The sequence below is a fragment of the Penaeus chinensis genome, chromosome 13 (genome assembly GCF_019202785.1).
Source record: "Penaeus chinensis breed Huanghai No. 1 chromosome 13, ASM1920278v2, whole genome shotgun sequence".
In the NCBI taxonomy this organism is placed as follows: domain Eukaryota; kingdom Metazoa; phylum Arthropoda; class Malacostraca; order Decapoda; family Penaeidae; genus Penaeus; species Penaeus chinensis.
The window spans coordinates 19,148,169-19,163,168 of NC_061831.1; the positions used below are offsets into that span (position 1 = coordinate 19,148,169).

General features: G+C 38.1%; 5 protein-coding genes across 5 annotated transcripts in view; all 5 read right to left on the reverse strand.

Moving 5' to 3' along the window:
- Positions 1 to 3,743: 3,743 nt before the first annotated feature.
- Positions 3,744 to 4,626, reverse strand: LOC125031528 (cuticle protein AM1199-like). The gene is made up of 3 exons (XM_047622406.1): positions 4,543 to 4,626; positions 4,127 to 4,353; positions 3,744 to 4,007 (listed from the first exon to the last, which is right to left on the reverse strand). The coding sequence occupies exons 1-3, from the start codon at positions 4,552 to 4,554 to the stop codon at positions 3,842 to 3,844; spliced, it is 405 nt and encodes a 134-aa protein (XP_047478362.1). The 5' UTR covers positions 4,555 to 4,626; the 3' UTR covers positions 3,744 to 3,841.
- Positions 4,627 to 6,609: 1,983 nt separating this feature from the next.
- On the reverse strand, positions 6,610 to 8,664 carry LOC125031614 (endocuticle structural glycoprotein SgAbd-1-like). The gene is made up of 4 exons (XM_047622497.1): positions 8,592 to 8,664; positions 7,673 to 7,720; positions 7,017 to 7,359; positions 6,610 to 6,885 (listed from the first exon to the last, which is right to left on the reverse strand). The coding sequence occupies exons 1-4, from the start codon at positions 8,662 to 8,664 to the stop codon at positions 6,720 to 6,722; spliced, it is 630 nt and encodes a 209-aa protein (XP_047478453.1). The 3' UTR covers positions 6,610 to 6,719.
- A 147-nt stretch (positions 8,665 to 8,811) lies between these two features.
- LOC125031529 (cuticle protein AM1199-like) lies at positions 8,812 to 9,642 on the reverse strand. Its single transcript, XM_047622407.1, has 3 exons — positions 9,622 to 9,642; positions 9,228 to 9,454; positions 8,812 to 9,107 (listed from the first exon to the last, which is right to left on the reverse strand). The coding sequence occupies exons 1-3, from the start codon at positions 9,631 to 9,633 to the stop codon at positions 8,942 to 8,944; spliced, it is 405 nt and encodes a 134-aa protein (XP_047478363.1). The 5' UTR covers positions 9,634 to 9,642; the 3' UTR covers positions 8,812 to 8,941.
- A 1,782-nt stretch (positions 9,643 to 11,424) lies between these two features.
- Positions 11,425 to 12,251, reverse strand: LOC125031530 (cuticle protein AM1199-like). Its single transcript, XM_047622408.1, has 3 exons — positions 12,235 to 12,251; positions 11,822 to 12,048; positions 11,425 to 11,685 (listed from the first exon to the last, which is right to left on the reverse strand). The coding sequence occupies exons 1-3, from the start codon at positions 12,244 to 12,246 to the stop codon at positions 11,520 to 11,522; spliced, it is 405 nt and encodes a 134-aa protein (XP_047478364.1). The 5' UTR covers positions 12,247 to 12,251; the 3' UTR covers positions 11,425 to 11,519.
- Positions 12,252 to 14,126: 1,875 nt separating this feature from the next.
- The window catches only part of LOC125031615 (cuticle protein AM1199-like), a 912-nt gene continuing 38 nt past the window's right edge, over positions 14,127 to 15,000 (reverse strand). The window contains exons 1-3 of the mRNA XM_047622499.1: positions 14,937 to 15,000; positions 14,629 to 14,855; positions 14,127 to 14,385 (exon numbers count right to left, since the gene is read on the reverse strand). The exon at positions 14,937 to 15,000 is cut by the window's right edge and continues 38 nt beyond it. Coding sequence (XP_047478455.1) covers positions 14,220 to 14,385; positions 14,629 to 14,855; positions 14,937 to 15,000 — 457 coding nt within the window. The 3' untranslated portion in view covers positions 14,127 to 14,219. The remainder of the gene's footprint in view (positions 14,386 to 14,628; positions 14,856 to 14,936) is intronic.

The following is a 15,000-nucleotide window of genomic DNA, read 5'->3' on the forward strand; positions in this document are numbered from 1 at the left end:
AACAGAGAGAAGAAAAAAGGCAAGTTGGGGATAATTTGAATGGGAGGCTAGTTAAAAAGCACACACACACACACGGATAAATACAGACAGTTAGATAGCCAGACACGCACACGCACACACACACACACACACACACACACACACACACACACACAACACACACACACACACACAACACACACACACACACACACACACACACACAATCAATCCAAGTAAATATATAATAAATCTTCATACTGAAATTGATTTCAACACTTCAGATCCGGAACTTCAGCACTCTGACTTTCCTTCTTTTCTTTCTTCTACTTCTGCTTCTTCTTTGTCTTCTTCTATTTCTGTTTCATCTTCTTTGTCTCCTGTTTCTTCTTCTACTTCTGCTTCTTCTTCGTCCTCTTTTCTACTTCTTTGTGTGCCTCTTCTCACTTCCTTTCGTCATCCTCCTTCTGCCCGAGGCCCTCTGCAGGAAACCGCGAGGCATTCCATCCATATTTTGAACTTGGGACACCTGGCCGAGGAACTTGAAGCTTGGGACTTTCTTAGACGGAGGAAGATGGCCCAAGATGACCTTCCCTCTCAGTTCCTCAGGGCGGTCGCCGGCAGACGGACATGAGCCGGGGAGCTTATTGATGAAAAAAAGAGAGATAGTGCCTTGTATTTTATTTTCTCTGAAGAGCTTGGCTTGGCATGTGTTGTATATGTTCATTATTTTCATTATATTTATTTTATTATCCTTTTTTATTCGTAAGAATTATCGTTCATATTATTTTTTTTTGTAAAAAATAATTTTGTCGAAAATTAATAATAGTTTGACAGTAAAGACTGTAAAAAAGTGAGGATTCTATGCTTATCAAAATGTAAATATCAGTAAGATGGAAAAAAATGTTTTTTTTTTCTGTTAGCTTGTGACGTGCAATTGAGTTTTTTTTTCTTCGAGAAAATTTAAATCTAACCCGTTAATAAGAGCCCGCGTAATCGATTTTTACCACGCTAATAAATACCAGATATTCAAGACTTCGTGTATTATCGCGAACGTTAAAAAATAATCAAAGCATGAGTCTTTGTCATGTATCGAGGCCGTTCAAGAATTATACAAACAGTTGAAATATAAACTAAAAAACGTTTCGTCCTCTCTGGCGAACACTCGGAATTTATTGCATTCACGTATGCCGGATAATGGAGGTCCGAGGCTTCGTCTTTTACCGAGACCGTTCAAGGATCTGATTTTTTTTTCAACACCCTTTTCCTTCTGCTTTTACTTTAGTCTCTTCGACCAGAGCGAGTTCCTTGACGTGGGAGTGGAGGCGGTCTTTCGAGGTCAAAGGTCAGCACATAACCGTTAACAATATCTTCTGAGAAAGAAAGGTAGAGAAATGAAAAACGAAAAAAAAGTTAGAAATATCGAAAAAAAAAAAATCGTTCTAACCAACCTAAAAGGAACGACTGACATGGGTTATAACATACGAAATTTGTGGTATAAAACTATTTGTGTATAAGGATTAACTCATCATTTTCTGTAAGAACAGTATTATCAATGATCACGGAGATTAGTTATGATAATGACACAGATGGTAGTGATAACAATAATGATTTTTGCTAACAATGATGATACTGAGGATGATAATTTACTGTAGATGACAATGATTATACTGATGGTGATAATGATAATAATAATGATAATGATAATGATAATAAAAATGATCATTATAATATTAACAATACAAATAATAGCACAAATAATGATAACATTAACAATGACAATAATAATACAAATAAAGATAATGATAGTAACAATAATAATATTATTAGTAGTAATAATAATAAAAGTAATGATAACAATAATAACGATGATAATGATTGTAATAACAATTATCATAATAATGATAATAACAATAATGTTAATGATAATAGTAATAATAGTAGTAATAATAATAATAATAGTAATAATAGTAGTAATAATAATAATAATAGTAATAATAGTAATAATAATAATAATAATAATAATAATAATAATAATCTTATAGATAATAACAGCTACACTAATAACAGCAATAACAGTGATACCAACGACAAGTGTAACAATACTAATATCAATCCGTACTTGCTCGAACTCTCCCGCATGCTCCCGGCGGGAAGGTGAATATGTATGATAGGTGTATAGAGAACAATGCAATGCTCTGGGGCGAGAAGTCTATTTTTGCATAACGTGCAGTTGTAAGTCCCTCAAAACGATGAGAAAAGAATAATGATCATAGTGATAATAATGATAGTAATAGTAATATGATATTGGTGATGATGATGATGTGATGATATTAATGATGATGATGATGATGATGATGATGATGATGATGATAATGATAATGATAATAATAATGATAATGATAATGATAATGATAATGATGGTGATGGAGATGATGATGATATTAATATTGATGATATTAATGATGATGATGATATGATATTGATGATGATGATGATGATAATGATAATGATAATGACAATGGTAATGATAACGATAATGATAACGATAATGGTGATGGTTATGGTGATGATGATATTAATGATGATGATGATGTTAATGATGATGAATGTGATGATGTTAATGATGATGATGATGATAATAATGATAATGATAAGGATAATGATAACGGTAATGATAACGATAATGATAATGATAACGATAATGATAATGATAATGATAATGATAATGATGATGATGATGATGATGATGATGATGATGATGATGATGATGATGATGATGATGATGAAACATTACTACTATTCGTACAATATAATGTTTCTCTCGTTTTAATATTCTTCACTCGGACACCCAAACTCACAAACGCAAGCATATTAAACACTCTTGCATATTTTAATATTATTACGAAGGACACTTCTAGCTAATTTCTATACTAGGATCTTTTATCTTGTTGATATCACAACAGTACAAGGTAAACTTCCATATTCTTCTTTTGATAATCTAGCTGGGTAAGACTGCTTTTCTTTATGACACCAAATGATTTTGTGATAGTAAAATGTAGATACTCTTCAGAAATATTCCAGTCTTCTATAGCACCTGCACCAAGGTATCTTTTAATTTACATGTAAGAAAGACTAATGCATCTCGTGGTCTTCAGGCAAGCCTATTCAACTTATGTTTGGCTGATTTTTTCTCGACTGACTCTACTCATCACGTCTCGTTTGTTTCAAAATAAGAACGGAGAAGACGCATGACAGAGTTGCCATAGGAGTTAATGTAAGAATCTAGATTCCTTTATGTATTATATTTTGCGATATTCACTTCATTCTGGAATGTCAGTCTGTTAATTCTTATTGTATCCTCTTTGGTATGACTGATATACCAGACTTGTTTTGTTTTACGTCCCTGTGTTTGGTATTGTAGTATTTTTTCTCACTATCCTGTATATCTTTAACATTACAGACTTGTTTATTTGAGCGCAACTGTATGTGCGTGTATAACCTACAGGCAGATGTGGACTGATAAATACATTGCATATGAAGATTGAATATTAGATTTCTTCCATCAACCAACCATATATATATTTTTTTATTTCTATTCTCATTTTTGAATTTTAAACGCATATGAAGACTAAATATTAAATTTCTTTCATCAACTAACCATATATACATATATATATAATTTTTTATTTCTATTTCTATTTTTGAATTTTCACTTCTTAGCATCTTCGGAAGCAAGAAAATGTAAGGAGTCATAAAGTTAATTTATACGAAAATGAGTTTTATTTTGTGTATAATTCACTGCCTCAAGTGCATATTCCATTAGGACAGATTGTCAGAAATTTCCATCAATGAGCTAGTCTTAGAAGGTGATTCCGCGACGCCGTTGTTCCTCAGCAAATCGGATCTGCTCGATGGCGTGGGCGGGGAGGGGGTGGGGGGTGGGGATGAGGGGGGATTCAGCACGGAACCCGGCCTCGTCAGCGATGTATCTCACTTCGGCGATGGTTCCGTCGGGAAGGGTGAATCTGCCAGGTGTAAGCAGGTTAACGATGATGATATTTCCTAACATACCTGACGAAGATTTGCGAGGCTGTATGGTTGTTTGTTAAGATATGAGTGACTGTCGTATTTCTTGTTTGCTTACCTGTAGCTTCCCTGGATGTTGCTCTGGCCTTTGGAGCCTGGGGTTCCTGAAGCTGCAACGCTGATTCCATTTTCGGCCTCGAAGTTGTAGTTGAAGTTGCCGTCGCCGGAATCCTGGCGGTCGTCCCTCAAGATGGCCACCTGACGCTCGTCCTGGAAGGTCTGTCGAGTCGGAGCCCTGAACTGCGGGGAGGCGGCGGCGACGGCGGCGAGGCAGACGAAGACGGCCTGAGGTTGAAGGAAACAAGAGGAAAGTTTAGTTACAGAGGTGAAACACTATAAGATATAGAATGATAAGCCATATGTTATTATTATGTTCGTTCACAAAGAAGTTTATCAGGTTTCCCCCTACCGAACCAAGAAGCATATATCACACATATACAAACGCAATCTATATCCACAAGGAACTCTACTTACTAAGGTGTTCATGGTGACGTTGGTATTAGAATGGTAACTGCAGAGATGATGAGAGGGCCTTTATATACACCTGGGACACCTGGAAGCCCCTCCCTCGACGCCCTCGTGGCGGCCGTTCAGCTCAAGGTATTCGTCCCATCCGCTGGGAAGTTAAACCTACAAATGTACGTATGTGTGTACGTGCACGCGCGCGCACGCACACACACACACACACACACACACACACACACACACACACACACACACACACACACACACACACACACTTACATGCATACTTAAATACATATATTCATGTATATATATATATGTGTGTGTGTATATATACACATACATATATATATATATATATATATATATATATATATATATATATATGTACATGTATGTATAGCATATATATATCTTATATATATATTATATATATAGTATATATATCACTCTATATATATATATATATATATATATATATATATATATATATATATATATATGTACAATACACACACACACACACACACACACAAACATATATATATATATATATATATATTTATATATATATTTATATATATATTTATATATATATAAATATATATATATATATATATATATATATATATATATATATTTATATGTATATATATGTGTGTGTGTGTGCTCTCTCTTCCACACACACACATACACACACACACACACACACACACACACACACACACACACATATATATATATTTATATATATATATATATATATATATATATATATATATATTTATATGTATATATATGTGTGTGTGTGCGTGTGCTCTCTCCCACACACACATATATGTATTTGTGTGCGCGTGCACGCGTGTGTGTGTGTGGATATACGTGTGAATGTATGTATCTATATATATTCACACATGCACATGTATATGTGTGTAAGAGAAATTCGACGAGGCTTAAAAAACCTACCAATGCACGAAAAACATTTCCTTACCGCCTTCGAATAGCCATCGGGTATTCTTGATGCATGAATAGTCTTCTAAAGCAACATTTATATCTTTTAATTATTTTATTGAGGAAAAGATTATGTGAAAGCAGCACTCATCTGGCACGTAGAAATGTAATTAGATGTTTTTTCTACTTTTTCCCTGAGCTCTTACCCCCGAACTGTTTTAAAGCATCTCTGGTTGATGATAATCACTCTATTTTCGTTTAGTTTTTCATATTCTTTGAATTCTTTTGACATGATGATATGGAACAATCTGTCCGTATTAATATATATGTATATACACACACACATATCTATATATATATATGCATATATATATATGTATATAATATGTATATATATACATACACATATATGCATCTATCCATTTATATATATATATATATATATATATATATATATACATATATATATATATATATATATATGCATATATGTATATACATATATACATATATATGCATATATCTATCTATCTATCTATCTATCTATCTATATATATATATCTATATATATATGTGTGTGTGTGTATGTGTGCGTTTGTGTGTGTATTTGTGTGTGTATATCCTAATTCATTAAATTGATATAAAAGCCAATATCATGAACATACTCCTTCACTTTCGTAACGGTTTTTATTTACAAAAGATATTTTTTTAAGCAAGCATTCAAGCTTCAAAAGTCCTCTTCATTTAATATATTTCCTTTACTGAGATATTAGAATATGATTCCACGGGCGCTGTTCCTCATCATCAAGACATCTGATTTCATCGATGGGCTCAGTCAAAGGGGATCTGGGTGATGACATGTATACTTTTCTACACTATTATTTTCTTTTTGTCTTCTATAATCCATCTTTTTTTTTCTCTCTCTTTACTCCTTCTGTCTCTCGGTTTTCTTATCGTTGTCTCTTTGCATCTACCTCTTCGATCTCCCTATTTTTCTGAATATCTGCTACTATAATTATTAAAAATCCTTTGTGTTTAACGTTTTTCCACAAGTGTCCGTTTGTTTTGTCAGTCAAGTACCTTGATTATCAAAATGGTGGGTTGGTTACTTATAGCGTCCATACATTGCTCGTTCTATGGCATGATTTTAATGTTGACGATGAAGCATACAGTATTTACATGATCATATGTACCATTATAGGATACTTTTTTTTATCATGATACAGGTCTCCACTTTAGAAGGTGATTCCGCGACGCCGTTGTTCCTCAGCAACTCGGATCTGCTCGATGGCGTGGGCGGGGAGGGGGTGGGGGGTGGGGATGAGGGGGGACTCGGCACGGAATCCGAATTCGTCAGCGACGTATCTCACTTCGGCGATGGTTCCGTCGGGAAGGGTGAATCTGACAGAACCAATTGATATTCATATGAGGATATATGTAAGATATGTGCTGCTCTACACCTTAAGTATGTTCAATACCGTTAGAACATTATACGTGTTCAATACAGTGAAGTGAGATATGACCAAACTCACCTGTAGCTGCCTTGCATGTTGCTCTGGCCCTCAGATCCAGGAGCTCCCGAACCAGAAACGCTGATTCCGTTTTCGGCCTCAAAGTTGTAGTTGAAGTTGCCGTCGCCGGAATCCTGGCGGTCGTCCCTCAAGATGGCCACCTGACGCTCGTCCTGGAAGGTCTGTCGAGTCGGAGCCCTGAACTGCGGGGAGGCAGCGGCGACGGCGGCGAGGCAGACGAGGGCAGCCTGAGGACAGGATGGGAAAGGTGGGCTGTTACAGATGAAGGTGAAAAATGAGCTATCCTTTAACTGCCTTTGTATTAGAATACAAGACACACCCGACACAGAATAAACTGAAGATCCTTTGAAGAACCGCAGATTCACAATTATCGTTCTTCAGAATCACACTGCATTATACTCACACAGGTGTTCATGGTGATGATCATGAGGTGACAGACACAGGATGCTGATAAGGAAATCCTTATATACCGGTCGGGCGGGCCACCAAGAAGCTCCTCCCTTTGCAACTTCCTATTTTTTGCTCCTCGCCCAGCTCAAGGCGTTCTTGTGCATTCTTCACGAAGTTACAGATTCAAACGCATACAGGCTCTCACTTTCGTTCACACGTGCATTCAGATACAGGTCTCAGCACACACCACACACACACACACGTACTCGCAGCTCTTTCCACACCAAACACACGCTGAATGATTAATATAATATCTAAAAATAAAGAGCAAGACATGGTAGACAATTAAACTTTTTTGATATTTTGCCTTTTTCAGTGATTATATGTCTCTTTCCCTCTTTATTTCTTTTTGGTCACTTGTCCAGACATTATCCCTCTTCGCCTCCTTCCTCTTTCTTTATTGATTAGACCATGTATACGTCTCTCGCGTTTCTGCTTATGTTATTTCTTTCCCTGTCTTTCCCTTTCTCCCTCATTTCGTATCTCCCATTTTTTCCCTATTGTTGCTCCCCATTATATTTAGCAATGTACATCTCTCGTACTCTCTGTTTACTCGTCTGTATTTATATCTGTTTTTTTCTGTACTGGTTACTCTCTCTCTCTTTCTCTGTAAGGATGCAATAATGAGCAGCCCCCACCCCTAATGTGGACTTGCCCCCTCCCCAGATGCCTCCTTGTAATTTTAGTTCCGAATAGTGAAACTCAACATACAGACTGCTACTGTGCCCAGAACTCGCTCATATCACTAAAACCAACAACAGAGTAACAGAAATGTGGCTTTGTGTTATGTACAGTGTATCATATTTCTGTTATATGGAATTTGCTTTTACAATATATTTTAAAGATACTCTGCCAAAATCTTGTGCCACTGTGATAATATTTAAACCCGTCAGTGTTCGTCACACAATAACCATCGACAGTAGTTTGATTAATTATTAGGGAGATTTTCCTGTAATTCCCATCCAGTATTTTATTTCAGACTTCACGGATTACAAAATGAATTATATTTGCGGTATGGCATATTGGACCACCCCTTATCGAACTATATATTCAAAAAACATTAAATTTATAAGAAATGATAAAATATCAGGATTTCGTATTTAGAAGTATAAATATAGACTATACCATCTTGGCTCATTTGGGGGTCCAAACTCGCCGGTATCCCTGGATCAGTATCATTTATTTTTTCACTAGCCATTTTACCTTGTTATAAGAGAGCATGGGCATGTGAAAGATATGTGGGAATGTATGCTAAAGAATCTCTCATAATTAGATTTGTATTGACGCATTTGACCTTACAGTGTGTTAACTTTTGTTTCTGTTTATTGGTGAATTAGAGACTTGATATAATGCTCGTTTTATTGTGATGATGATGATGAAAATGGTCCTGCTACAAAATATTTACAGAATCATCGTATGTATTCATATAAAGTAAATGTCATTCTTAGAGCCATCCAGAAGTAGTGATCTTTATTTTAGAAGGTGATTCCGCGACGCCGTTGTTCCTCAGCAACTCGGATCTGCTCGATGGCGTGGGCGGGGAGGGGGTGGGGGGTGGGGATGAGGGGGGATTCGGCGCGGAATCCGAACTCGTCGGCGACGTATCTCACTTCGGCGATCGTTCCGTCGGGAAGGGTGAATCTAGTAGAAGCAGTTGATATTTTATTAATATGTGGAGGAAAAATGTACACCGTAACGTCAAGGTAATAAGATAATTTCATACGAGTTCAGTACAGTGAAGTGAGATATGACCAAACTCACCTGTAGCTGCCTTGCATGTTGCTCTGGCCCTCAGATCCAGGAGCTCCCGAACCAGAAACGCTGATTCCGTTTTCGGCCTCGAAGTTGTAGTTGAAGTTGCCGTCGCCGGAATCCTGGCGGTCGTCCCTCAAGATGGCCACCTGACGCTCGTCCTGGAAGGTCTGTCGAGTCGGAGCCCTGAACTGCGGGGAGGCAGCGGCGACGGCGGCGAGGCAGACGAGGGCAGCCTGAGGACAGGATGGGCTGTTATAGATCAAGGTGAAAAATGAGCTATCCCTTAACTGCCTTTATATTAGAAGCATGCATACACACGCGAAAAGAACCCGACATAAAATGAAATGGTGAAGATCTTTTGAAGAACCGAAGATTCACAATTATTGTTCTTCACACTTACAAAGGTGTTCATGGTGATGATCATGAGGTGACAGACACAAGTTTGTAATGAGGAGACCCTTATATACCAGTCGGGCGGGCCACCAGGAAGCTCCTCCCCATTTTTTGCTACACGCCCACCTCAAGGCGTTCTTGTGCATTCTTCATGAAGTTACACATTCAAACGCACACAGACTCTTATTTTCGTTCACACGCATTCAGATACAAGCATTCGCACATAGATAAACAAAACGCACATATAATAACTATACGTGTTACTCATTGAGTAATTAGCATATCTTTTATTAAAAATGCAACAATGCAACACTTATTCTGATTCTTCTTTATGACAGAGAAGTTACTCTTTATTAACGTTATTCTTTTCAGTATTTCCCTATCTACTGGTTCCCATTCCTCTAATTCTGTTTTCCCTTTATCTCTCCCTATCTCCCTTTCCCCTCTTTCTTTTTCGCTGTATGTCCCCTTTTTCTTTCTTTTAATTTGACTGCCCGAAGGTTTTCTCTCTTCGTTACTTTCCTCTTTCACTTTGTTCAATTGTTTTTTCTATCTCTGCGTCTCTCTTGCTCTGCTTATATGTCTGTCTTTCCATCTCTTTGTTATCCTCTCTTTTATGTCTTTCTCTTTCTCCCTCGCTTGCAGTCTTCCTTCTTTTTCTAAGAACTGTTAACATATCAGCTTGTTTACTTCCCCCTTCGATGTATTTTTACCTGGCTTACTTTCTCCTCAGCCTTCTCTAGCAGTCTACATCTCGTTTATGGTCGGTATCCATCACACTTTCTCTCTTTCTCTTCCTTGCCCTTTCTCTTTTTCTATCTTTCTCCCATTATCTTTCACCACTAGTGGGGGACCTGCAGGGAGATGGTGGAGAGCAGATGCCTCCTACTGTGGGATTTGCTTTCCCATTCCAGTTACCTCCCTATATTCATACTCCTAAAACTGTAAATGTAAATCACGATTTTTGCCAAGAAACTTCTCAAATCACCGAACCAAACAATAGTACCTAATCTAACAGGATAAGTGCTTTGATCTATACCCTTCCCTGATATATGCATTTTTAAGTTTCACATGTTTTTTCACTCATATCCTCTGTCAAACCTCATTGACAATAACGAATTATTTATTGAAAAAACGGATTCGAGAAGTTTGTGCCGCTCGATAGCTTTTCCAGTGCTTACCGTTGAATGTTTTATTTCAGATTTTAAGGGTTATAAAATGATTTATTAACAATATTTACAGATTCATGAAATATTCTACAGGGCGCATTCTCTTGCGGTGCAATTTTAAGTTTGGTTAAACTACTCGCTATGAGATTTTAACTTCTATCCAAAATGTACAACCAGGGAAGTCGCTAATTTAATAGTAAGACAAGCAAAACACCAAGAAATCGACAGTTCTACTTTGTCAACTTTAATAAACACTATTTGGTTATGGGGGTAACACTGAAGTTTTCCAGTTAATGGAAAAGTCTTAAAAATTATATTAATAATTCCAATATTCGGGTTTGGTCACGATCTTGCCTAAGATGTAGGTAGTGAATATGACATATAGTTCAAAAGCTAGTGTTCAGGATAAGGCATGAATGTATTATTTACTATATATAATGGGGTCAAAACTCGTATAGGCTAAAAGGAAATGTATCAAATTCTACCTCATTTTCGAGAGTGCAGGTTCATGTAGGATTTGCAGGAATGTATGGTAATGAACAGGGTAACGGTCCATATAATTTAAGTGCTGTAATATATTTCAACTCTTCGTATTCATGAATGGCAGAATATTTCAGATGATTTCTAATTTAAATGCTTGATACAATGCCCTTTTTATTGTGGTGGTGATACATATTTACAGAATCATCGTATGTATTGATACAAAATGTGTTTCATTCGTCAATTCATTTCAATCTTAGAAAGTGATTCCGCGACGCCGTTGTTCCTCAGCAAATCGGATCTGCTCGATGGCGTGGGCGGGGAGGGGGTGGGGGGTGGGGATGAGGGGGGACTCGGCGCGGAATCCGAATTCGTCGGCGACGTATCTCACTTCGGCGATCGTTCCGTCGGGGAGGGTGAATCTGGTAGAAGCGATCGATATTTTAATATATGGAGGATATATGTTAGGAAAAAGGGGAATTGTGTACGGTAATATCAGTCTGATTAGAAAACTTTATACGACTTCAAAACAGTGAATTGAGGTATGACCAAACTCACCTGTAGCTGCCTTGCATGTTGCTCTGGCCCTCAGATCCTGGAGCTCCCGAACCAGAAACGCTGATTCCGTTTTCGGTCTCGAAGTTGTAGTTGAAGTTGCCGTCGCCGGAATCCTGGCGGTCGTCCCTCAAGATGGCCACCTGACGCTCGTCCTGGAAGGTCTGTCGAGTCGGAGCCCTGAACTGCGGGGAGGCAGCGGCGACGGCGGCGAGGCAGACGAGGGCAGCCTGAGGACAGGATGGGAAGGGTGGGCTGTTACAGATCAAGGTGGAATATGAGCTATCCTTTATCTGCCCTTAGATTAGAATTCAAGAATGCACACGCATAACAACCGACACAGAATGAACTGGAGATCCTTTGAAAAACCCAGATTCACAATTATCGTTCTTCAGCATCACACTGCATTTACTCACAAAGGTGTTCATGGTGATGATCATGAAATGACAGACACAGGATGCTGATAAGGAAATCCTTATATACCGGTCGGGCGGGCCACCAAGAAGCTCCTCCCTTTGCAACTTCCTATTTTTTGCTCCTCGCCCAGCTCAAGGCGTTCTTGTGCATTCTTCACGAAGTTACAGATACAAACGCATACAGACTCTCACTTTCGTTCACACGCATTCAAATACAGGCATTCACACAGATTCACAAACTGCACATATAATAATAACTATATGCGTTATTCAATGAATGGTTAACCATAATCTCATTAAAAAAAATCAATACAACTCTTAACAGACCCATTTAAATTTGATTTTTCTTTGGAACTGAGAAGTTACCCTCTTTTCATTATTTCCAGGTTTATTGGTTCATAGTTCTCTGATTCTGTATTTCCTTTTCTCTCTCCCTATCTTCCACCCTCCCCTCTTTCCCTTTTACCCCTTTTTTCCCTTTTATCCAGATATTTTCTATTTCAGACATTTTCCTCCATTTTCTTTGTTGAATGTGTTTTATCTATCTATACATCTCTCTTGCTCTGCTTTTCTGCCTGTCTCCCCATCTCATTGTTTCCTTCTATATCCCTGTGTTTTTTCCCTCCCTTCTTTTTCTTCTACCTGTTAACATATCTTCTTGTCTACTTCCTATTTCTATCTGTTTCTACCTTGCTTCCTTTCTCTTCAGTCTGCCTACGGTTGTTGCTTCTGTGTTTATTAAGTAATCTTCATCGCTTTCAGTCTCTGTATATCCGACAGTTGATTCACCTATATATAGTGTTTATCTGTCGTATACCTCATTCTTTCTCTGTCTGTCTTGCTTTCCCTATCTCTGTTTCTCAATCTCTCCCAATATCATTCACCATTAGTGGTGGACCTACAGAAGACAATAGGGAGCAGCTTCCCCCTACTGTGGGACTTGCCAGCACCTTCTAGTTGCCTTTAAAAAAAAAATCTTGTTTAATTTTGTAATTGGCTTTGTGGCTTCAAACTTCTCAAATCGCTGAGCCGAATAATAATCCAACATAATAATAGATTTGAACCGTGCACATCACAATTACATTATATATGCAATTTTAAGTTTTATCTGTTTCACCCATATGCCCTGTCAAAACCTCATAGCCCCCAGCCCGTGTAATGTCTTCTAAACCCACCCATGTTCACACACTGCCCATTGACAATAAAAAAATATTGAAAAAATCTATCCAAATCTTACAATAAAGGAAATCATAGGTATCAGATTAGATTACTGTAAGACAAGCAAAACGCTCAGTAATCCACAATTACAATTCATTAATTATTGCGTACACAAACTTATGTTGGTAACATCAAACTTTTCCAGCCAGTTGAAAGGTCTTGTATACGATATTAACCATTCCGATACTCGGGTCTGGTCACGATCTTCACCGAGACGCAGGTTGCGAATATAGCTAGCAGTGTCAAAAGCTTCAGTGTTCCGAATAAGACATAAATGTGGTATTTGATATATTGTACGATATTAATGGAATGCTCATTTATATAAATATATATTTTTTTAAAACATTGTCAGGAGAGAAAACTTAACAGATTTCAGTCAGTCGACGCCAATAAAACAAAAACAAAAACAAAAAAAGAAATGAAACCTTTCGGTATTTCTTTTTGTTCCTCTAGGGGTAGGGGGATCAAAACCCAAAAGGATCAGGACCATAAGTAGACCATTCTACCTTATTTCAGATGGCATGGGTACATTAGGGATTTGAATGAATACAGTGTACTGAACAGGGTACATTCCTTTCCATAAGACCTTATTAACTTGATTGCTGTAATATATTATCATTCATTTTTTTATGAATAACAGAAGGTTTCAGTTGATTTTTAATTTAGAAGCTTGATGCAATGCCCTTTTTATTGTGATGGTGATAAATATTTACAGAATCATCATAAGTATTCATAAAAAGTGTTTCATTCTTCAATCCATTTCAATCTTAGAAGGTGATTCCGCGACGCCGTTGTTCCTCAGCAACTCGGATCTGCTCGACGGCGTGGGCGGGAAGGGGGTGGGGGGTGGGGATGAGGGGGGATTCAGCGCGGAATCCGAACTCGTCGGCGACGTATCTCACTTCAGCAATGGTTCCGTCGGGAAGCGTGAATCTGACAGAAGTAATCGAATTCTTAATGATTAGGGGATATACATTATGAAGTAATGGAACTATGCGCCGAATACATTTCAATACAGTGAAATGAAGCATGCCCAAACACACCTGTGGCTGCCTTGCATGTTGCTGGTAAAAGCATTCGATATTTCTGTGTGCAAGATATGTGCTGCTCTACATCTTAAGTATGTTCAGTACCGTCAGAACATTATACAATGAAGTGAGATATGACCAAACTCACCTGTAGCTGCCTTGCATGTTGCTCTGGCCCTCAGATCCTGGGGCTCCCGAACCAGAAACGCTGATTCCGTTTTCGGCCTCAAAGTTGTAGTTGAAGTTGCCGTCGCCGGAATCCTGGCGGTCGTCCCTCAAGATGGCCACCTGACGCTCGTCCTGGAAGGTCTGGCGGGGCTGATTCCTGAACTGCGGGGAGGCCGCGGCGACGGCGGCGAGGCAGACGAAGACAGCCTAGACATGGAATGAAAAGAGGGGTAGTTACAGATCTGAATGAGAAGTGGACTATTCTTCATTACAAGAACTATTAAATGCCGATAATGCTGTATGTTCCACAAGACTGCGCAGAATATACCATTCACACTTCACACTCTCGAAT

What these genes read in the sequence shown, in the direction of transcription:
- LOC125031528 (XM_047622406.1), bottom strand. An exon ending in AACATCCAGGGAAGCTACAG is followed by an intron (nt 4,008 to 4,126) that starts GTAAGCAAACAA and finishes TACACCTGGCAG; the next exon opens with ATTCACCCTTCCCGACGGAA.
- LOC125031614 (XM_047622497.1), bottom strand. Translation starts at nt 8,664, where the DNA reads ATGGCTAGTGAAAAAATAAATGATACTGATCCAGGGATACCGGCGAGT. An exon ending in CCCCCAAATGAGCCAAGATG is followed by an intron (nt 7,721 to 8,591) that starts GTATAGTCTATA and finishes CTTTATTTTTAG; the next exon opens with ATATTATATTAATCATTCAG. An exon ending in AACATGCAAGGCAGCTACAG is followed by an intron (nt 6,886 to 7,016) that starts GTGAGTTTGGTC and finishes TGGTTCTGTCAG; the next exon opens with ATTCACCCTTCCCGACGGAA.
- LOC125031529 (XM_047622407.1), bottom strand. An exon ending in AACATGCAAGGCAGCTACAG is followed by an intron (nt 9,108 to 9,227) that starts GTGAGTTTGGTC and finishes TGCTTCTACTAG; the next exon opens with ATTCACCCTTCCCGACGGAA.
- LOC125031530 (XM_047622408.1), bottom strand. An exon ending in AACATGCAAGGCAGCTACAG is followed by an intron (nt 11,686 to 11,821) that starts GTGAGTTTGGTC and finishes CGCTTCTACCAG; the next exon opens with ATTCACCCTCCCCGACGGAA.